Source organism: Saprolegnia parasitica (assembly GCF_000151545.1).
Source record: "Saprolegnia parasitica CBS 223.65 unplaced genomic scaffold supercont2.25, whole genome shotgun sequence".
Classification (NCBI taxonomy): Eukaryota; Oomycota; class Saprolegniomycetes; order Saprolegniales; family Saprolegniaceae; genus Saprolegnia; species Saprolegnia parasitica.
Window position 1 is genome coordinate 145,905 of NW_012156419.1, and position 22,228 is coordinate 168,132.

General features: G+C 56.4%; 3 protein-coding genes and 3 non-coding genes across 6 annotated transcripts; 3 read left to right on the forward strand and 3 right to left on the reverse strand.

The window, feature by feature from the left end:
- The first annotated feature begins 218 nt into the window (after positions 1-218).
- Positions 219-290, forward strand: SPRG_30092. Its single transcript has one exon. It is a non-coding gene; the product is annotated as a tRNA-Asp (tRNA).
- Positions 291-1,280: 990 nt separating this feature from the next.
- On the forward strand, positions 1,281-1,352 carry SPRG_30093. Its single transcript has one exon. It is a non-coding gene; the product is annotated as a tRNA-Asp (tRNA).
- Positions 1,353-2,344: 992 nt separating this feature from the next.
- On the forward strand, positions 2,345-2,417 carry SPRG_30094. The gene has a single exon. It is a non-coding gene; the product is annotated as a tRNA-Asp (tRNA).
- Positions 2,418-2,750: 333 nt separating this feature from the next.
- On the reverse strand, positions 2,751-16,186 carry SPRG_06765 (hypothetical protein; the record flags this gene model as incomplete). Its single annotated transcript, XM_012345771.1, has 27 exons — positions 2,751-3,198; positions 3,247-3,625; positions 3,674-3,873; positions 3,923-4,682; positions 4,727-4,912; positions 4,964-5,410; positions 5,461-5,911; positions 5,983-6,131; positions 6,170-6,379; positions 6,449-6,756; positions 6,810-6,960; positions 7,004-7,080; positions 7,129-7,403; positions 7,431-7,579; positions 7,628-7,968; positions 8,021-8,148; positions 8,202-8,679; positions 8,726-9,481; positions 9,529-10,283; positions 10,337-10,955; positions 11,007-11,277; positions 11,324-11,925; positions 11,982-12,742; positions 12,790-14,259; positions 14,308-14,820; positions 14,872-16,037; positions 16,084-16,186. 27 exons carry the CDS (start codon positions 16,184-16,186, stop codon positions 2,751-2,753), a joined length of 12,153 nt encoding a protein of 4,050 aa, XP_012201161.1.
- A 2,284-nt stretch (positions 16,187-18,470) lies between these two features.
- Positions 18,471-19,948, reverse strand: SPRG_20218 (hypothetical protein; the record flags this gene model as incomplete). The annotated part of the gene is made up of 3 exons (XM_012345817.1): positions 18,471-19,015; positions 19,100-19,708; positions 19,759-19,948. 3 exons carry the CDS (start codon positions 19,946-19,948, stop codon positions 18,471-18,473), a joined length of 1,344 nt encoding a protein of 447 aa, XP_012201207.1.
- Positions 19,949-20,559: 611 nt separating this feature from the next.
- Positions 20,560-22,047, reverse strand: SPRG_20219 (hypothetical protein; the record flags this gene model as incomplete). The annotated part of the gene is made up of 2 exons (XM_012345818.1): positions 20,560-21,824; positions 21,870-22,047. 2 exons carry the CDS (start codon positions 22,045-22,047, stop codon positions 20,560-20,562), a joined length of 1,443 nt encoding a protein of 480 aa, XP_012201208.1.
- Positions 22,048-22,228: the final 181 nt, after the last annotated feature.

Consider the following 22,228-nt stretch of genomic DNA (forward strand, 5'->3'; position numbering starts at 1 on the left):
ATGTCAGTCAATGAAAGGGAGAGGGCGCGATTTGTCGTAAAAATGAAGAGGATGTATGAGAGGAGGAGTTTGATAGAGCAGGACGTGAATATGGACGTATGTGTATGCGTCGTAGATGAATGTATTGGGCGTCGGAAGGTTGTATATGTGCGTAGTGAGAAGGTAGTGTTATAATATTGGAAGATTGGTATCTCTAGTGGTGTCTGATGTATATACAATCCTCGTTAGTATAGTGGTTAGTATACCCGCCTGTCACGCGGGTGACCCGGGTTCAATTCCCGGACGGGGAGTCTTTTTTGTCATTTTTCTTATACATTTCTTCTCTTTTTGACATCCCGACGACATACAGAAATATTCCTCACCTAAACTACGATTTCACAATCATTTATCACCACTACAAAACAATTTATACTATTTCCCATCATACTGTAGCCGATGTACTGGCACTCTGCTTCCATCGTACGTTTTGAGCACTTTATTCATGGGCAAATATCGACGCTTTTTCACGTCACCTAGCACGCCATCTTCGTGTCTCTAATTCGTCAATTTGTCAATATATGACGCTACTTTACTAAACGATTATCGTACAACGCACAGACACCCAAAATATGGCCGCTGTTGAACGTCGCGCCGTACGAAATACAAAGGTCGTAAAACGCAACTTCTAGGCGGTTTTCGAGCACGTCATTTTGCATGTGACATCTCAAGACCTCAACAAAGCACCTCAGAAAGTTTCAGCGCGAATAATTTTTTTCTCAATCAGCGCAGTGAACGTGGCTCCGGGCCCGCTTGGCAGTCTTTCGTCGGAAATAGAGAAAATCGGAAAAATCATTTTTCGATTCTACATAGACTTGCATATGTTTGGAAGGATATATAAAGGCTCCAAGTGCAATACAATGTCTTTTTTTGGCGCTGGGTGGCGGTGAAGTCTCAAATTGACAGACTATTTATTGCCTTTTCGATTACAAGCACTTTTTGCGATGTATTTGAAGACACATCACATGTAGTTGCAGGGATGACACATGATGGAAAATCAAGACTCTTATATATCTCATTGAAAAGATGTCAGTCAATGAAAGGGAGAGGGCGCGATTTGTCGTAAAAATGAAGAGGATGTATGAGAGGAGGAGTTTGATAGAGCAGGACGTGAATATGGACGTATGTGTATGCGTCGTAGATGAATGTATTGGGCGTCGGAAGGTTGTATATGTGCGTAGTGAGAAGGTAGTGTTATAATATTGGAAGATTGGTATCTCTAGTGGTGTCTGATGTATATACAATCCTCGTTAGTATAGTGGTTAGTATACCCGCCTGTCACGCGGGTGACCCGGGTTCAATTCCCGGACGGGGAGTCTTTTTTGTCATTTTTCTTATACATTTCTTCTCTTTTTGACATCCCGACGACATACAGAAATATTCCTCACCTAAACTACGATTTCACAATCATTTATCACCACTACAAAACAATTTATACTATTTCCCATCATACTGTAGCCGATGTACTGGCACTCTGCTTCCATCGTACGTTTTGAGCACTTTATTCATGGGCAAATATCGACGCTTTTTCACGTCACCTAGCACGCCATCTTCGTGTCTCTAATTCGTCAATTTGTCAATATATGACGCTACTTTTACTAAACGATTATCGTACAACGCACAGACACCCAAAATATGGCCGCTGTTGAACGTCGCGCCGTACGAAATACAAAGGTCGTAAAACGCAACTTCTAGGCGGTTTTCGAGCACGTCATTTTGCATGTGACCTCTCAAGACCTCAACAAAGCACCTCAGAAAGTTTCAGCGCGAATAATTTTTTTCTCAATCAGCGCAGTGAACGTGGCTCCGGGCCCGCTTGGCAGTCTTTCGTCGGAAATAGAGAAAATCGGAAAAATCATTTTTCGATTCTACATAGACTTGCATATGTTTGGAAGGATATATAAAGGCTCCAAGTGCAATACAATGTCTTTTTTTGGCGCTGGGTGGCGGTGAAGTCTCAAATTGACAGACTATTTATTGCCTTTTCGATTACAAGCACTTTTTGCGATGTATTTGAAGACACATCACATGTAGTTGCAGGGATGACACATGATGGAAGATCAAGACTCTTATATATCTCATTGAAAAGATGTCAGTCAAATGAAAGGGAGAGGGCGCGATTTGTCGTAAAAATGAAGAGGATGTATGAGAGGAGGAGTTTGATAGAGCAGGACGTGAATATGGACGTATGTGTATGCGTCGTAGATGAATGTATTGGGCGTCGGAAGGTTGTATATGTGCGTAGTGAGAAGGTAGTGTTATAATATTGGAAGATTGGTATCTCTAGTGGTGTCTGATGTATATACAATCCTCGTTAGTATAGTGGTTAGTATACCCGCCTGTCACGCGGGTGACCCGGGTTCAATTCCCGGTACGGGGAGTCTTTTTTGTCATTTTTCTTATACATTTCTTCTCTTTTTGACATCCCGACGACATACAGAAATATTCCTCACCTAAACTACGATTTCACAATCATTTATCACCACTACAAAACAATTTATACTATTTCCCATCATACTGTAGCCGATGTACTGGCACTCTGCTTCCATCGTACGTTTTGAGCACTTTATTCATGGGCAAATATCGACGCTTTTTCACGTCACCTAGCACGCCATCTTCGTGTCTCTAATTCGTCAATTTGTCAATATATGACGCTACTTTACTATGTAAAGACCAGTAAAACGTGTAAAAAGCTGTACAAATAGACATGATGTTTAATTGTCGTCTTGAAAGAGAATTGCTACACCACGAAGGACCCACTTTTCTTGCCCGCAGTCGGTTGGCAGCGTGGCGAGGAGGACATAGGTCGGACCGCGGAAGCGAGTGAGGTACACGGGGCACTCGTAAATTTCAGGATCGTGGCGCAAGTAGCCCACGGATGTGGGCTCCCACAGCGGCTTGGTCTCGACAGCCTTGACATATACGACGGGCATCATCCACAATAGCTCCTTTGGGTTGCTGTCCATGACGATGCCACCACACTCGGTCGCCGGCGACGTTCCGACCTTGTACTTGGTCGGAATTTCATCCACCGTGCTCCAGCGCGCGCCTTCGATGAAGAGGCCGTGGACAAAGACGCCGTCGTCGGGGTAGTACGTCATAGCATCAGCGTTGATGACCGTCGTCATGTGCGTCTCGACCGTCATCTTGTTGAGCGGCATCCTATTCAGCTCAGTGTTACAACCATCGTGTATTCATCACACGCCGTACATCTTGCGGCGTGACGTGACTTGGAGACACGCGGTCGTGTACGCCGTGGGGTTGAAGAGCCCTGGGAGCCAGAGCGAGAAGGGCGTAATAAAGTCCGAGGCCCATTTCTGCAGCTGTGCATGGCGCTTGACCATGTCCACGAACCAACCAGAGAGCGATTTCTTGCTCGGCCACGCCTTTCGTTCCCACTTGCACTGAGAAAACGGGTTCCGACCAGGCACTTCGTTCAGCCCAATCGCAGTCGCGAGGTCTTCCATGGACTGCGACATGTTGAGCTGCCCGTTCAGACCCTTCTTGAGGTCGGCCAGCGACTTGCGAATCTCGTCCAAAAGTACGTTCATGCGGTCGCACTCTTGGAGCGCAACGACGACAAACGGACCTATTCATCGAGCGTCTATAGAAACGCAAGAAATGTGCGTCGTTGTACCGTGGTCCTGGGTCAATCCGGGCGCTGCGACTTCTTGCAAGTCGAGCATCATGAAAAATTCGGGCGTCCGCGCCTCGAAATCGTCAATCGTTGCCTTGAGCATCGCCGTCTTGTCCGAGCCGCCACCACCACCGCTGCCACCGCCGCCGCCGATACTGACAATCGTGTAGCAGAGCGTCTCGCACGTCGTCGTGAGATACCTACGATATGGACCGCCATAAATACATAAAATTGCGATCGACAACGTACCCGATCTCGGCGTTCGGGTGCAAGCCAAAGAGCGGAGGGGACTCGGGCACCATGTTCTTCTCAATGTACGTCGCGTAATCCGAGAAGGAAAACTCGGCCGGATTGGGCGACTTGAAGCCGGGTCCAAGCTCCATACCGTTGAGCAAACCTGGGTTGATGAGCACCGTCAGGTATGTGTTGTTGGTGCGTCGATCCCAGCTGTCGGTGATGTGCCCGCCGTACATGATTTCGCCAAAGATGTATCGAATGTCGTCCCACGGCACAGTCGCGTTGTTGTCCAAGTAACTCTGCAGCACATTGCCGCATATCGTGAGATCGCCGGTGTTGAAGCTATACGCGCGGCTCCAACCTTGCTGCCCAAAGCGCCGACGCCCGAGCACGATGGCATGGAACCAGCATAGCGAGAAGAGGCAAGCTTTGAACTCGGTGGGCTTCGTGCACGCATCGACCTTGTCTTCCCCAAACGTTGCCCACGCACGGCGGAGATTCGACTGAATGTCGGAGGGCGCCTCGTTGGCGACCTTGATGCAACTCTGCATGAGCGACTCGGGCACATTGAGCTCGAGCGGTAGCAGAATCGGCGGCGGCTCGGCCGAAATGAAGCACCGGAAGAGTTCGTGCGGTCCTTCGCCAACGATCTCTTCGAGCTGGCGCTCGAGCATCGGCAGCCACGACTGCATGAGATGCACGTTCTGGAGAATGATCCAGCCGCCCTTGGTTGCGAGCTTCTTGAGGCAGTCGCCAGCATGCTGTTCCTGGCCTACAAGTCGCTAAGATATCGCGTCGGATGCTAGGCTTGCGTACCTTGGCCCATGGAAATGTTGATAAAGTTGTCGTTTTCGATGCTGACGCCCTTGGTGCGCCCAAGGTCCTCGACCCACGGCGTCGGGTCCACGCCGGGAAAGAGCACAAAGAAGATCGGGATCGCTGGGTTCGTCTCTTCAAACGTCTGGAGCATATCGAACGGCGGCTGCGTCACGTACTGTTCACCTACAATGTGTTTTAGGTATCAAAGTATCAAAACACATCATCGAGAAATACCGAGAGCGTCCAGAATGAAGCGCCGGAGGGCGTTCGTGACACGATCGGGGCGGAGCGCGCGAAGCAGAATGATCTTTTGAAACGGCGTGAGCTTGGTAAAGTCGCCCGGGAGCTTGCACTGCTCGGCGTCTTCGGCTGCGAACCACTTGCGCCATTCGTCCGGGTCGTTCTGCATGACATCGGCCACGGTCGCAAACACCTTGAGCGTCTCGAGCGCCTTGAGCTTGGCAAAACAGGACGGCGGCAACCACTCGGCGAGAACGCCCATGTTGCCCGGCTCGGCCACAGACTTTGCGAGGAGGAAGGCGTCGACCTCGGCGTCGACGAGGCCGCCGTCGCGCAGCAAGATCTTGAGACAGAGCATGGTGGCGACCGTGAGCTTGTCGCGCTCAAAGAGGCCGCGCCGAATGTAGTTGAAGACACACATGGTGATGCTGGAGATCAAGCCTACGCGATCGAGCTCCTACCACGACCCATGCAAATCAAAAGAGACGCACCTGTGCAGCGCGCAGCGATATCTTCGTCGGAAAAGTCAATCGTGGTTTCTTCGGCGGGCGGCGCATCGGGCGGAGGCGGTGCCTCGCCATCGACTGCGGCGTCGGCTGGGGGCTCGTCGGCTACGGGAGACGCCATCGGGAGGTTGTACACGCCTTGGAGAAAGACTTGCTGGAACGCAGCGAGCGAGTAGATGTAGTACGAGTGCACTTTGCTGAGGTCGATCATAAGGAAGAAGAGGAGCGACCCGCGTGCGGCGATCGACCGGTACTTTTCGCTCGTTATGTTGACGCTCTCTTGGGTCTTCTTGGCCGCCTCCATGTTGTTTTGCGTCATCTGCGCCTTGTACTTGGTGTCGGACAAGATGGCGATGAGCGGCTGGTTGTTGGTGATATCGTCGTCGGCTTCCGCGAGGTACTGCAGAATAATGTCCTCGAGCTTCTTGAGCTCGATCTTGCCTTGGTTTGCTGCTGAATGAGCTTCTCGCGCTTGATCGCGAGATCCGAGCGCTCTTTCGAGACAACGAGGTTGAGCAGCTGGTCTTCGAGGCCCAGCGCAGTGACGGTAAAGTTCACCATGGTACACTCGGCCTGGATCTCTGGCGGGTAGTGCGGGTTCCCGAGCTTCGTGTGGAGGTACAAGCGAAACTCGTCGCAGTAAGGCACGGACGCATCTCCGACCGTGATCTCAATGCGGTTGCCGCGCTTGGACGTCGAGCGCTGGATGACAGGCGCCAGGATCGCGTCGATTTTTCGCCGAGGTTTTCGATCAGGAACGCCGTCTTGGTGCCGAGCGCCGTCTTGAGCTTCTCGATCCAAAACTTTTGGCCAATGCGCACGATCTGGAGGTTGAACGGTGCTTCCTTCTCGCGGATCCACGCAATCGCTTGCAGCTGCGGGTCGATGATGAGCGGCCGACGTCCTACAACGTCCAATATTGAGAATTTCCCGAAAATTGAGAATTTCCCGGACAGATGGACGAGACACGTACCCATGGCGACCGTGTTGACGACAATCGCCCCGTTTTCCGTCGAGACGCGATCGGCAGGAAGACGCTGTGTGTTCCACTCGGCGATCTCAGCGTCGTTGGTGAGAATGTACACAGGGTTGCTCTCTTCGCTCATCGCGATCGAGTTGCCATTCGCCGCCTTGCGCAGGTATGGCACCCAGTGCTTATTGATGAGCTCGTCCCGGAACGGCTTGGTGAACGGACCAATGTACGAGATGAACGCAGACGCCAAGAGACAGTCGCCCACGAGCAGGTCCTTCTCTTTCTGCAGCTGGAGGACGTTGATGCCCCTAGTGATGCACGCGCGTCACCGACTGTCGAAACGCGGTTGTCGTGATCGTACCAGCGCACGTTTTCCGAGCTGAGGTCCTTGGTGAGCGTACCGGCAAGCTTCATCTTGCGGTTGCCTTGCTCGACCGAGTTGATAGCGTCTTCCTTCTCTTTTTCGGCTGCGGCGGCTTCTTCAAGCAGCTTGCTGAGCTTGGCGTTGAGATCTACGCATCTTGTTGTAGGCGTGGTCATGGACGTATGGCGCACCTGCAACGAGCGACGTGACTTCGCCGAGACGCTTGTTGGCGGCCTCGAGCTCCAAGTTGGCCGCCGCCAGCGCCATACTATGATGGACGATGAGACGGTGGAGACGGGGAGGAGGCGCGACGCACCGCTTGGGCTCGACCGTGACGAGGATGTCGTAGTACATCACGATGTTGACGACCCAACTGCAGAGACCGGCGGCGGCTTTGTTTTTCGTCGCAATAATGTCGGGCTTGAAGTACTCTTTCTCGAGGAACTCGCGCACTTCCTTCCAGTTTTGCGTTGGAATTTGGTTGGCATCCACGAGGTCCTTGAACTTGAGGAGGTACTCGATGTACTCTGGGATGTTGCCGAGCACTTGCTTCTTGCACGCGTCCCACTTGAAGTCCTTGACCTTGCCTTGCTTGGTCACGACGACGTTGGGATGTACGCCGGCCAGAAGCACCATCGTCGCTCCGAAGACGTCGTCGACACCCACCGGCGGCTTGGACATGGTCTTACACTCGCCGAGATCCTTCTTGTTGAGCGAGTCGAGGGCTTCCATGGCTTGCTGCACCGCCGGCTCGGCCTTGGCCAAATCTATCACCCAACATGTGTTTCAACAAAACTTGGTTCGCTCTACCGTACCTTCCATGGTCGAACGCTGCTTCTCGGTGACTTCGGCTTGGATGATGGCGCACTTGGCAGCTTCTTCCTCCGCCTTCTTGGACTCAACCTCGACTTTGGCTTTTTCCTTGTTGACCGTCTCAGCGATGCCGGACGCAACGGCCTTCTTGTCTTCGGCTTGCTCGAGCTTCCCCTTCAGCTCCACTTCAAGGCGCGCGACCGTCTCGCCCGTTTCCTTGAGCTTTTGCAGCCCTTTCTCGAGACGCTCGATCGCACCGGCGTACTCCTTGACCTTCTTTTTCAAAATGTTCTTGTACAGCTGGAGGAGCTCGAGGTACGATTTGGGCGTCGTGTACACATACCTACAAGGACCATTGTGTTGGCTGGCGCTCATTCCATGGAGAGCAGATGTACCGTCGTTCGACTTGAAAGAAACGCTCGGCGCATTGATTCACCGAGACAAACGAAAACGGCATAAAGTTTTCAATGCCAGCGCGCGACTCGTCCGAGCCAAGGAGGTCGCTAATGTCCTTGAGCTTTTCCTTCCCGACACTCAGTAGCGCTTCTTTGGGCCACGGCTGAAACCATCAATGACGGTGCAGTTGACGAGCGCCGGAAACTTGCGCGCGCGGCTGCGAAAGTCGTCGCCGACAGGGGAAAAGCAGAGGCAGAGATGGAGGCGCTTGCGGATCTCGCTTTGAAAAAACTTGATGACTTCCTTGCGCTCCTTCGTGCCGGCCATGACGCACACCATTTGGACGATATTGTCCATATCTTCGGTTGCAAAGAGGTCCGGAATGTCGCCGGACGCGAGGAGATCGTTCAAGTAGATGAGAAACTTCTCGTTCGTGATCTGCGAGTCGGTGAGAAGGAAGACGACGCCGCCTTTTTCTTCGCTGCGACTGCACTGGTCGGTGATGACCATGTACATCTTGCGCAGATCTTCTTTGAACTCGTTCTCGCCATACTTGCTCGAGATCGAAATCTGCTTGACCGTGTACTCGCAAATGTGCGACGCCAACCGCGCCAAGGACCGCTTCCCCGAGCCCCCGACACCGACCAAGAGCGCGTGCCTACATCATCGCTTGAGCGAACGATCGACCGCGCGGACGTGTGTACCCGGATTCGTTGCGCAAAATACGCACAATGCGCGCGACATGCTTGATCGCGTCATCAAACAAGTCGAGGTACATGGCCGTGTTGTTTTCGTTGTTGTTGTAGTCGCGCAGTTGGATCTCGAGGTTCTTCTTGAGGTCGTCGAGGTTGGTGCCGTTCACTTGGTCGTACTCGGGGTCCCCGTCCTTTGTAAAGTGGCAGAAAATCAGCGGCCACGAGTTCTCGGCGGCGTAGTAGCGCGACGTGTTGCACGTCGGGAAGCTGCGCTTGACTTGGAGCTGCACGAGCTGGTTGTACTTTTCAATGTCGGCCTTGCACACGAGGCGGTCGCCGTACACGCGCTCGCTCTCGTGGAGCCAGAGCAACACGAACTTCTCGCTCGTGTTGAACCGGTCCTTCTTGCTCGCAATGAGGCCCTGGAAGACATTCGAGAGGTGCCGGACGTTGAACTCGTAGTGAAAGTTGGCTGCTGTCTTGCGGAAGGTCTGGACCACGCTCGTGTGCAGCGTGAGCGCCGCCTTGATGAGCGCATTCCAGAACGACGACGTGTTGAGCTCGCCGCTGAACGTCCCTAGGTGACCGCCAAGGAACGTTTCGTAGATGGTCACGAGCGACGGCGCCTCGGGCATGCCCATCGCGAACGTCGTAAAGTGCCGCTGGAGACGCGGGTCCACGAGGAACGACCCGGCCGTCGGGTTCATACCAGCCACGATTTGCGTGTTGAGAATGTTTTGCACTTGGAGCTTGGCGCGGTCAAACCTAGAGCATGCCATCGTACACACGTGATACACTGATACCAACCGTACCAATGGTGGTACTCCATCTTTTGCCGCAAGAGCGAGATGGCCGACTGCGTGTTGTACGGGTCGACTTCGGGCAAATTGAGATCGTCCATAAAGTAAATGAGCCGAAATTTCCCCGGCGGGCCAAAGTTGGAGCCCGTCTTCTTCTCGAGGTGGCTGAACATGGCGGCCTGGAGGATCGCCGACGTCGTGTAAAAGTTAAAGTTGAGTGTCGTGAACCGGAACCCGTAGTTGGCGTCTTCGCGCGAGAGCTTCTTGAGCACGCCGTTGACGTTCTGGGTCTTGCCTGTGCCCGCGGGCCCGCACACCATGAGCGGAATGCTCTTGCAAATGAGGTTCTCGAGCCAGAACGCGATCGACGACGTCTCGGTCGTCGGCACCGTAATCTGGTTGATCGGGTCCGGCGACTTGTACGTGGCCGTGTAAAAGTACGGCGACTTGCTCCACGCGTTGAACTTGGCGGTCTCGGGGTCGAGCCAGAAATCAAACACGGTGTTGCTCGCACTCGCCACGATCTTGACGTCCTTCCACGTGTTCTTCCACCAGTTGCTAAACTCGAGCGCATAGTCGGTGCCGTCGTCCGAGACGGTGAGAATCGACCCAAACGCCCAGACGCAGCAAAAGCAAAAGTTGTGCTGCATGACGCCATAATCCGCAAGGACCGCTGGCGTCAAGAGGCAGTCGAGCATGTTGAGGAGGTTGCCGACGAGCGTCACCTCTTCGACCGGAATGATGGGCACGAGGCGCTTCTTGAAAAACTTTAAGTCGGTTCCATGTACGTGTCAAAGAGGCCTTGGAACTGGCCGCGCACCTCGGGCGAGAAGAGGAGTCCTTGGTCCTTCGCCTTCTTCGTCGGGTCGGGCGTGCTGTGCCGGAGGAGCCACGAGTCGATGAGACACCGCCATTGGTAGCCCTCCGTCGCGCTAATATAGAGAATACCGGCGCGGGAGACGGTCGCAGGCGTCGCGTACACCAAGTCGCGGATCTCAAAGATCATGCGCATGTGCGACTTGAGCGGGACGCGCTCGTTGGAGGCCAGCGTGAGCATGCGGTTGTCGTCCATGACCGAGTTCATCGACTCGATCCAGTTGGCGTCGAGATCGCCATCGAGCAAAATCCACTTGGGCGACGTGTCGTCCTCGCCGTTCTCTTTTGTGCGCGAGCCAAGGTCCCGCATGATCTTACTCAACAAGCCGTCCTTCCACTCGCGCGTCTTGAGCACAATGTAGCCGTAGAGTTCGTTCGTCGAGACCGACTTGGGGTTGAGGTCCTGGATCTCCATCGAGACGCCCATAATCTCGCGGGCTTTTCGAAGCGTTTTCCACGTCTCTGTCTTGCCACATGCTGGCGGGCCCATGACGAAGACGCAGTGGCGGATTGCAAGGAGCTCCGAGAGCTGGACGACCTTGAGCATGAATTCTTCGCGCGGACTAATAGGACACCCCATGGAGACCATTTCAGAATCGCATCAAAAGGTGTACCTGTTGTTGATGGCCTCGCACGCGCCTTGCACCATCGACTCGAGCTCCGGGTCGCGCTTCCGGGGTGGGTCGTTCCGGACGTCAATGTTGGGGTCGTTGCGAGGAAACAAGTCGCCGAGCAAGCCAAAGAAGATGACGTTGTCTTCCACGACGATCTTGGGAATGTTAAAGTCCCGAAGCGCGCGCATGAGCAAATCCGGTTCGGGAATGTCGGGCTCGGCGCGCTTGAACGACCCAGCGACACAGAGTACCGACTTGACCGCGCGGAGACCTATCGACACCATCACGAACAATTCGTATAGCAGCCAGGGACGCACCCCAATCGTAATGTAACTGCTTGGAGAGGAGTTGTCCAAGGAGCGAGTACAAGCCATAAAATTTGGACGCGAGGATTTTGGCTTGCGTGAAGCCTTCGGCCATGAGCATGTTTTCGCAGATCAAGACCAAGTCGGGCACCATGACCGTCATGGGTCGGAAAAGTGCTTTCAGACCTTCGGGCAGCTCCGATCGACCGAGGTACCCAGGGTTCATCGTGATGAAGGCACCGACCGTCGGGTCCAGCATGACGGGTTCGTTCTCCAAGATGAAGCGCTCGTCGTCCGCCTTGCAAGCGTCGCAGACGGCCTTGAATTGGACCGAACACACGCTGAGCACCTCGGGCACGAGTCGGTTGAACTCATCAAAGCAGCCCCATGACCCGGACGAGGCCAAACCCTTAAAGATGTTGCCGAGACTCTTGTAGTCCATTTCAGGCGAGCAGTTGAAGACGTAGCAGGCCTTGCCGAGCGCGTTGGCGAGATCTTTTGTTGTCTCGGTCTTGCCCGTTCCGGCCGGCCCCGCGGGCGCGCAACCCATCTTGAGGTTGAGCGCTTGCGTCGCCGTGACGTAAATACGATCCGTGAGCGGCGTAATCACAAGCCTATAAACCACAAAAAAGGATCAACAAAACTCGGCAAAATCAACACTTGGACGCACCGAGGGCCGTTCCCGAGGTACTCGTAGTCGTACGGGATGCCGGCGTCGCAAATGAGCACTTGGGCGCGCGCGTTGTTTGGGCCGCGAAAGTTTTGGTCCCGATTGAGAAAGCTGCCTTGGCACGGCGAAAAGTAGTGCTTGAGCTGCGACTGCCACATGAAGCTCGTCGCGTCGTCGACGCCAGCGCGGATCATATTGGCAACGATATCGCGACCATGCGCGTCCATGGTGATCAGACACATGACGCGTTGGCGCTCGGCGTTCGAGATCTTGCTCTGCGTGAGCTTGATCAAATCTTCGAGCTGCCCTTCCTGCTTCTTGTTGTAGCGCGTGAGCGCTTCACGGTCGCCGCCGCCCATGGCCCGGAACGCGGCCTCGACTTCCTTGACGTAGTGGATGCCCGCCGAAAGCAAGATGATTTGGGCCGCGTCAAGAGGCTTCCCCGTTGGGTCCTTGTAGTTGATCCACTCGACGCGTGGCTCGGTTGTGTAGAGCACGAGCGAGCGCTCAATGTGCTTGAAGAGCGTGTACTTCATGGCCTTCAAGAGCGCCTCGAGGTAGATCTCGGCCTCGCCATCCAAAAGCACAGGCTCGGCAAAGTCGACGATCTCGTGGCCGACGCCCGAGACGAACGCGACAGCGGTCGGACGGCCCGTTGGCGCGGGTACCAAGTTCATGGTCTTGCACGCGAGGTAGATCTTGGACGCGTGCGGCATGATCTTGGCGGGGTTGGACCCGTTGGACAGAATGTCGAGGAGATCCTACGCACAATCGTTGACACTCAAAACTCAAAGTTATGGGGACGTACGGCCTCGGACATGAAGTAGAAGCGCGGGAATTGGCGCCGACGGCCGTCGAGGAACTCCTTGAGCCGGTGCTTGCAGAGCTCCAGCTTCTCGACGATGGACTCGAGAAGCTTAAAAAGACCAGGCACCGTGCACGCCACTTTGACGTTCTTGGTCGCCCAGGCTTCGCGCAAAATACGGCGAACCTCGACATCAATGTCTTCAAAGTCGGCTGTGAGCGCCGGGAGCTGGTTCTTGACTTCTTCGCTCTGGATGAAGAGCGGCTCGAGGTAGCTCCACGAGCGCTGGATGTCGCCGAGGATGACAACGACTTCGTTCACGGATGCGAGGCCTTGGTGCATATCGGTGACGCGCGTCTCAAAGTCACCTTGATACGGCGATGACGTCATGGCTTGGCAGTCGATCTGGTTGGTTTCGAGCAACTCAAAGTTGTCCTCGGAGATCTTGAGCAGCGGCACTTGCTTCTCGACCGGGTCCGACGGGTTGTAAGGCGACATCTCCCACTCCACGAGCGCCCACGTTTCTTCGAGCTCGACGAGCTTGAGCTCAAGCTCCTGCTCTTTCTCGGCTTCGTACGCAATCTCGCCAATCTCACTTGCATACTCATGCAGGCGCTTGCTCAAGAGGAACCCAAGCTTTTGGTCGGGGTCGGCGTCCGGTGGCGTGAACTCGCCCGTGTGCTCCATGATTTTCTGCCAGTGCCGCGGTCGCATGTAGCTCGAGGCGAGGCACCGGAGGAGAGGATGCGTTTTGTCAAAGCCTTGCGTTTCTTTCAAGATGACTTTGTACGCGTCGCACCACTGAATGTCGCGCGGGATCTTCTTGAGCTCCTTCAAAACGGCTTGCGTCTCCATCGCGAGCATGTTGCAGTCGACGTCCTTCCATAGAATCTCATGCGTCGACGCGAAGAACGCTTTCGTGCGTTTGACGATGGCCCACACGGCCTTGGCGCCGTCAAAGTCGGAGCGGATCGCGGCCATCGTCGCGTGGGTTTCGTTCATGCGCTGGGGGAAACCAAAGACGTGGCTCAAGTCGCTCTTCTCGGCGCAGCGCTTCTTCTCGTTCTCCCACTCGACGAGCTGCATCTCGATCTTCTCGAGCGCTTTCCCCGGCTCGAGTTTCGAGTCCCAAAAGTCGAGCGTCTTGATGGTGGCCTGCCACTTTTTGACTTTGATTTCGTACTCGGCGATCGTCGCCTCGGTCTTCTCGGAGAAGATCCGCGTCGGCTCCGTGACGCGCGTCTCAGTTTCGGGTACTTGCACTTGAATGTCGTGGTAGAGTTTAATGAGGTTGTCGACGTCCGCGGCTTCCTTGTCGACGTGCCCGCCAATTTTCTTCATGTACTGAAAGAGGTGCGCAGTCTGATCCTGAAGCAGCTGGTTGGCCGCCCGGTCCGTCTCGAGCTTCCGGACAAGGTCTTTGATCTTCTTGAGCGCCTCGAGACCGTCCGCATCGTTGCTCGGAATGTCCGCCTACGACGTTACTTTTGTCTACATGCACGCTATCCATCTGGGTCGTACCTTGAGCTCTTTGAGCACGCGCTTGTAGTCGCCGGCGCGCTTGGTCGTGTCCGTGTAGAGTTTGCGGATGAGGTCGGACGAGTTGAAATCATCTTCTTTCGCGACGCTCGGAACGCAGCGGATCGCCATCTCGTCCGAGGGCGGCTGAAAGCAGCAGGCGAACGGCGACCCGCGAATCGGACCCGCGACCCCGTCAAACGTCCCTTCAAACGTGACGTGGACCATGTACTTGCCGGCCGCCGGCGGGATGAACGTGACAATGTAGCGCCCGTCGCCTTTGTCGTGGATCGTCGTAATCTCAATCGTGCTCTCGACATCCTCCGCACCGTCGGCGGTGCGTGGCACGAGCGTGACGTGGTAGACGTCGCCGCCGCAGTCGCGAGCAACCCCGTCCTTGTCGATCGACTGGAGCACGAACGACGTCGGCTCGTTCGCCATGATCAAACTGCTCAGCGACAGCATGACGCATGGACCATACGCCATGCTCTTGGGCGCACTCGTGACGCTGTGAAACTAGTTGATACCGTCAGCACCACGAAATCTTTCAAACTATCAAGTGGGTACCTTGAACGACGTCGCGATGTTGGTGAACGAGTCGCCGGGCAGAGACACGCGGACTTCGGTTGCGAGCGGCCCGTACTTGTCAAAGTTGGGCGTCGTCACTTGCACGACGGTCGGTCCGAGCACTTGTCCCTGGACGTCCAAAAACCCTTTTGCAACCGCAAACCGAACCGTGGCGCTCGAACCGGTAAAGTTGTAGCCCAGAACTTTGACGCGCGTGTTGCCCGTGATGGGGCCGGACGCGGGCGCGATCGACGCGACCGAGTACGGCGGCCCAACGATTTCGTTGACTTGGAGGACGTGGACGTCGCCGAACCAGCGGTTGGCCCAACCACCAAACAGTACCAGCTTGTACGCGACCGGGTCGTAGATCATGGCCGTGTCGGCGCGCGGCAGCGGTGCATCGCCCTTGAGCGACGGCTCGCGCCATTGCATCGTACCCGTGTCGAGGACGCTGACGTTGTTGAGGTACGCGCCTTGCGAGTTGCCCGACTCGGCGAGGTCGCCGGACGTACCGCCAAACATGAAGATCTTCCAGTGCGGCACGGCCTGAACGCCAACGCACGCGTGGTTCCAAGTCGGCACGTGGAGCTTCGAGTCGGGCGCGCTCCACGTATTGGTTTGCAGATCGAGCACGAAGAGGTCGTTGAACTGCTTGACCGAGTTCCAGCCGCCAACGACAAAGAGGTTGTTGTCAATGAGACACGTCTGGTGCGACGAGCGCGGTTCGGGCTTCTCGCCCTCCGTGAGGATCTCTTCCCACTTCATGCTGCGCAGGTCGAGCGCGTGGAGGTCGTTAAAGTCCGTGCGCCCGTACCCGTTGCCGCCGTAGCCGCCAAAGATGTACATCTTGTGCTCGACGAGCGTGGCGCTGTGGGACCCGCGGCACTGCGGCAGGCCCTCCCAAAAGTTCTGCGCGTGCTGTTGCTCCCAGAGTTTGGTCTCGCAGTCGAAGATCCAGCAGTCGTTCATGCGCTTCTCGGCCGCAAATCCGCCGAATACCACGAGCCGGCGCTCGTTGTACATGATGGCCGTGTGCCGCCAGCGCGGTGGCGGCGCGTCCTCGGGTGCGCTTGACGCGGCATGGACGCGCGACCACGCAAAGCCGTTGGCCATATCGAGGCGAAAGAGGTCGTTGCTTGGGCCCGGCGGAATCTTGTGGTCGCAACCTACGCACGTGCGTGAGCACCTGGCCACGCAAGTTGACCGTCGTACCGCCGAAAAGGTACAGCGCCGACTCGGAGCCGCGGAGCGTCAGCGAGTGGCCGGACCGCTTGTTCGGGACTTCGCCTGTGCACTTGGGGTTGGCCCACACCATCTCGGGCTCGGCGCCATAGCCGATGGGCTACACGGAAGACGCGTCATGCAGGCGTCCTCTAGCGGCCACGTACCATGGTCGACTCCGGTTGTGTGCACGACCGCTCGCGTTGGAAACTCCGAAGATCTGGCCAAGGGACACGAAAATGGACCAATCAGCGTGAACCTCTCAAATGGTATATCCCTTCCGTCGCGACAGCCTGGACTGGGTATCTTATACGTTTTGAGAGGTTGGTGTGATGCTATGTACTTGAGTTGAGTCGCAGCGTTGCGTTGAGTTTTGTGATGCCCCTGGTATAGATTTCTTGATTTTGGACGCCGGGAGCAGTAGCACCTCGCGACGAATCCATGCACCAACATGTTCCAGGAATCCTGAATGCTGGAGAGTTTGACGGCCGAACCCCTTGCAGTGGATAGCACAGACGAGACTACCCGTGAGTGTGGATGCCTGTCCCAAGGTGCTTCGTCCCACGCGAAGCAACTTCTAGTCGACAAATATCAAGTATGTTCGACTCGCTACACTAGGCACGTCACGCCAGAGTCGTTTGAAAAGGATGAAATCGTTGGCTAATTTTAGGCCGAGGGCGTTGGCGCACGTCGAGCCACTCGCAGAAAGAATGCTCGACGAGCACCAGCACCTCCACGCCCGACGCACGTCGAGCGCTCGCGACATCGCTGCGACTCTGCGGTCCGAGATACCCCGTGCCGCAAGTGCAGCCGTCCTCGTGACGCCAGACGTACGAGAGCGTACAGCAATATTGCGGCTGGTGTACATGGCCTTGCTGTAGATCCACGGCGATGGCCACACGGACCGGCTGCCCACGGTCGAGTCCAGCTACGTCGTCCCGAGCATCCCGCTGCCCGCGATTATTCCGCTCTTGTCTCCGCGGACCTCGGGGACAATGACGTACTGTGTTAAGGCACGATTTGTATCGAGCGATAATACCGTCATGACTAGCCTTCCAGGCTCGGGGCGCAGTCCGGTCGTGCTATCCTCGTGCGACTCGAAAGCGGAATTAGCACCCGTCAAGCTAATGCGAACACCGCGGTCCGTGCGCAACCAAGTGGCCGACGGTGTGCTCTTGCCGCCGACCGCCGAGCCATCGCCGGTCCTCGAGCCCACGTACGACTTCCCAACCGAAAAGGACGGCTGGCTCATGCAGCGCATATATAGTACGCTGCTGTGCGAATCCGCTGGGAGTAGTGACAAAGTGCTCTCCGCACGAGACTCGAGATCAACGCCGCGCACTGCGGGGGGTAGCTCGCCGCGCCATCACAAGACATCGCATCCCACGCCCCGCAAGATACCGCGGCCCAATGACCCCAATTACTCCATGCCCATCCACGAACGACTCGCCAGCACGCTGTCGCATGACGGCGACCTTGTCTCGGCGCTGGCGACGCCCCGTCCCGTCGCGCGTCGCCGATGCTTAAGCGCTCCAGCACGACGACCCGTCTCATGGACAAGGACAAGGCGATGCACAAGCTCGGCGTCAACGAAGAGCTCCTGCGGCTTGAAAAAGGCATGAAGAAGCTGGGTATTTGTGACCACGATATCCAAGCCAGCCTCGAGAGTACGACAATGCACTTGCCGATGTCGTAGTTTTACTCGTGGATAGTTCGACGGCACTGCGGCGTCAGCTTTACGTCGACGCAGTCCAAGACCGAGACGCTCTTGGGTTTCTCGGAGGAGCAGCTTCGGCGCATCAAGGCCATGAAGCAACTTGGCACGACCGAAGCCGAGATCCTCGACAACTATTGCCAAAAGCTGTCGACGCTAGGCGTCTCGTTTGCGACGCCACCTCAGTAGTGGTCTTGACTCTCCGCTTTATACGATTCTATTGTCTGCCACTTGTACGTTGTTCACAAGTCGCTCGTTGCGACGATCACTCTAATACTTGCCGCAATGGGCGGCTCAGCATCACCAAGCTGTACGAGATATGGTCGACGCACGTCGGCAACATGTCGCTACAAAGAGAAAGGTTGGCTTTGCCGGTGGCGACTCCTCGACGACACGGACGAGGATGGGCAAAATTTGGTTGGAAGATCGCAAGAGGCATTCAGATCCGGCTAGATAAACAAATAGGAGCGCCACGAAGCGTTATCCAGATGATCGAAGCTGGGCAGTTCGTTCTCGGGTTGTGGCGCTTTGCTTGCAGGCATCTTCGATCTGCTGCGAAGATCAGCGCGATCCCTCCAAGTCGCGCTTCGGTAGCATCGTCTTGCATGTTGCGAGGTCGTCAAGTCTTGGCGCTATTATACAAAAAAATGACATTGGTTTGGAATTAGTAGTGACGGCGCATGCGCGCCTTGGCGACGACAAGGCCAGCGACGGTAAGGATCAGCGTTCCGAGTGCGACGCCCGCAGCCACAATGATCCACGTGTCAAACGAGAGGCCGGCGAAATCCAAGTCGCCGCCGCCGTCGACCGTCACGTTGGCCGCCGATCCCGCCGACGCACCGAGGACGCGAATCGGAAACACGTTGAGTCCGCAGTTGAGTCGATCGTCGGCCTTGATGTGTACAAAGCCCTGGAGACCCCACTGCGTCGAGTACGAGTTTTTCAGAATCCAGTAGTCGCCGCTCGGCCCCGAGTCGTAGCCCACGAGGAGGAGCGCGTGGTCGATCATGCTCGGCTGCGTGATTTCCGGGCAAATGTGCAAGCCGTTCTTGTAATCCTTGAAGCCGCCGTCTCGGGCGTTGATCGCAACCGCAAGCGGGCCCGTCTGGAGGGCGCGTCGGAGCAGCACCGCCGGGTCCTTCGTGTCGGTGCAGCTCTTCTCGTTGAGCGCCGGCTCCCACCCGGAAATGTGCGCGGCCGTTGCGTTGTCTGGACGCAACGACCCACACGTGTTGTAGCCATCATCGCCGCGCCGTCCATTGGTGGTACTGGGCGTGACGGGGCCGACGGGACCGACGGGACCGACGGGACCGACGGGGACGCCGCCCGAGGCAGCGCTGTTGTCCTCGGCGTACGGCCAGTCGAGGCGCGTGGCGAGGTTTCGGATCCGCGTCGCCGCTTCCGAGAGCGCAATGTGCGTCATGCCGCCGTTGCAGCCGTTGTTCTGCGAGCTCCACGGCATGCGCGGCTGGAGCCACTTGGGGACGTTCCCCGAATTCGCAAAACAGTAGTTGTACGTGTGCACTTCGGCGCGCGTGCTGCAACTCAGAAGCTGCTGCGACGAGAGCGCGACGGGTGCGTTTCCTGTTGTGTACGCGACGGCCGTCTCGATCAGATCCGAGGCCGCAAATGCCCAGCACGACCCGCAGGATTTTTGGCTCTTGACTTCAGCGCACACACTACGCTTCTTCGGGTTGTTGCCAGAGCACCAGTTGAGCGACGTTGGCAGCGACGGCGACGACGACTGGAGCTGACGGACCAACGGCGCCTTGGACAGCATGAGATTCGTCCGCGCAACAAGAAATGGGTCGGTCTTGGCGTCCGCGTCGGTCAAGTGGCGCGGATTGAGCCCGAGTTTCATAGTGAGCTGGTGGTTGAGCGCATTGGCGTGCCAGTAGACCTCTATTCGTACCACAACGTTATAGGACCTGCAGAATGAGTACCAAGGATACCTTCCATGTAGGCCATGTGGGCGCGGAGGTTGCGCTTGGCCGCGTCGTACGCGACGTCATCGCCGCGGTGGTGCATCGCGAGCATCTCGTGCAGCATGCGCTCGCTGGACACAAGGCGGCGGCCATTCCCGACCCAGCGGCAGTCAACGTCGCACGCGACCAGCGTCCCGAACGAGTAGTTGTCGAGCATCGAGGATATTCAACTATGCAGCATGTCGCGCTAGCGTGCATGGAGTCGCCAACCCAATTAAAGGTCAGAGGCTTTCCAAAGAGAAAGTCTGTGAGTTCCTATAATCGGATAGATCATTGGTCAGCAATAATGCATTCTGAGAGGTGTAACACTGTTACAGCTCCATCACCGCGGCTGGATCTCGCACGGATCGAGGTCGCTCGCCGGCTATCGCCGCCAGCACTCGCAGAGACTACGGCTTCTTCCTCCTCCGAACCATCCGTGATATTGGCGCGCAAAGCCGTCAGCAGCGCGGCGCTGCCGTTTTGGGCGAGGACCTGGCAGATAGGACCAAGTTGCCATCGTGACACAAGCCGGCGTCGACAGGTGGACGGACATATATGGTTTGAAGCAGCGGCGGACCGACGGACTTCGGTAGAGGACCATGCAACGTTGCGGATGGGTAAAGGTTTCTCGTCTTGCCACGCCTCACACTCAACACTTCTTGTGTCACATGTCTTCCTCTACTGGTCTGCAACCTTGCGTCGTTGTTGTAGTCACACTCAAAAACCAGATACAAAGGTGCTTTAAGTCCGCTTCTCTTGGACGACGATCTACACAAGTACACTACACTACGTGTGCATGTTTTGCATGCGCTTGCGTGCGACGATGACGCCGGCGACCGTGAGCACCAGCGTAATGACCGAGACAACGCACGCGATCGCAATCCACGTGCCCATGGACGCGCCGCCAAAGCTCAGCGAACCGCCGCCGTCCACCGTGATGTTGGCCGCGGGGCCCGCGGACGCGCCGATCGCGCGAATCGGAAACACGTTGAGACCGCAGTTGAGCATGTTGTCCGTCTTGACGTGCACGAAGCCCTGGAGGCCCCACGAGACGCCGTACGAGTTTTTCAAAATCCAATAGTCGCCATCTGCGCCCGTGCCGTAGCCGACCAGCAGCAGCGCGTGGTCGATCATGTCCGAGGACGTGATCGCCGGGCACGTGTACACGCCGCCGGTAAAGGACTTGAACGCGCCTTTCGCACTCAGAGCGACCGCCAACGGCCCACGCGCGAGTGCGCTCTTGAGCAGCGTCGTTGGGTCCTTGGTCGCTGCGCACGACGATGCGTTGAGCGCGGGCTCCCAGCCCGTGATGTGCGCGGCCGTAAAGTTGGCCGGGCGAGTGGCCGTGCATGTGTTGTACTGTGAGACGGCATTCGACGTGCCGTTGGTCGCGAGGAATCGCTGGTCGTCGGTGAGCGCACGCCGCTTGCCCGAGGACGGCGCGACCGGCCCGACGGGCGCGTTCGGGTTGTTGCTCGGCGTGGAGTCGTCGACGTACGGCCAGTCGATGCGCGACGCGAGGTTGAGGATCTTGTTGGCAGCGTCGTCCAAAGCAATGTGCGTCATGCCGCCGTTGCAGCCTTGGTTCTGCGAATCCCACTTCATTTCCGACTGCAACCACGTCGGGACCGCGCCCGAGTTGGCAAAACAGTACTGGTACGTGCGAATCTCCTTCGACACGCTGCACGAGAGCAGCTGCTGCGACGAGAGCGACACGGGCTGGTTGCCCGTCGCGAGCGATACGGCGGTTTCGATCACATCCGTGGCCGCAAACGCCCAGCACGAGCCACAGAGCTGCTGGCTCTTGACGTCCGCACAAACGCTGCGGCCCTTTGGGTTGTTGGTCGTGCACCAGTTGAGTGTTGTGGGCGACGACGACGGCGTCGTATCCAGGCGACGGTACGTCAAATCGCGCTTCATCGCCATCATGTTGGACAAGACGGCGTCCATGGGGTGGCCCATGCCCGCTGTATCCTCGAGCAAGTGGCGCGGGTTGAGTCCAAGCGTCATCGTCAGGCGGTGGTTGAGCGTATTGGCGTGCGTATAGACATCTACTCACGTCCATCAAGGACCGCTATTTCGTCATGATCGAGTACCTTGGATGTAGTCCATGTGGGCCTGTAGGTTGCGCTTCGCCTCTGTGTAGTCGTTGCCGCGATGGAAGCGCAGCATGGCCTCCGAAAGCATGCGCGCGGCCGAGACTGGCACGCCGTCCTTGCCCATCCAGAGACAGCCTTGGTCGTCCGCGCAGTCGACGAGCGTCCCAAACTTCATCTTGTCGCCAAACCGAAAATGGCTCTCGCTGGGAGGGTGACACACCCAGGCTTCTACGTGCCGGGACATTTCAATACCAAAGGGTTTATTTTACTTACAATTATCAAGTACAAGCGTTGGAAGATAATAAAATACCGGCAAGCTATTATTATACGGCATAGATCCGGATACGCGATGGACA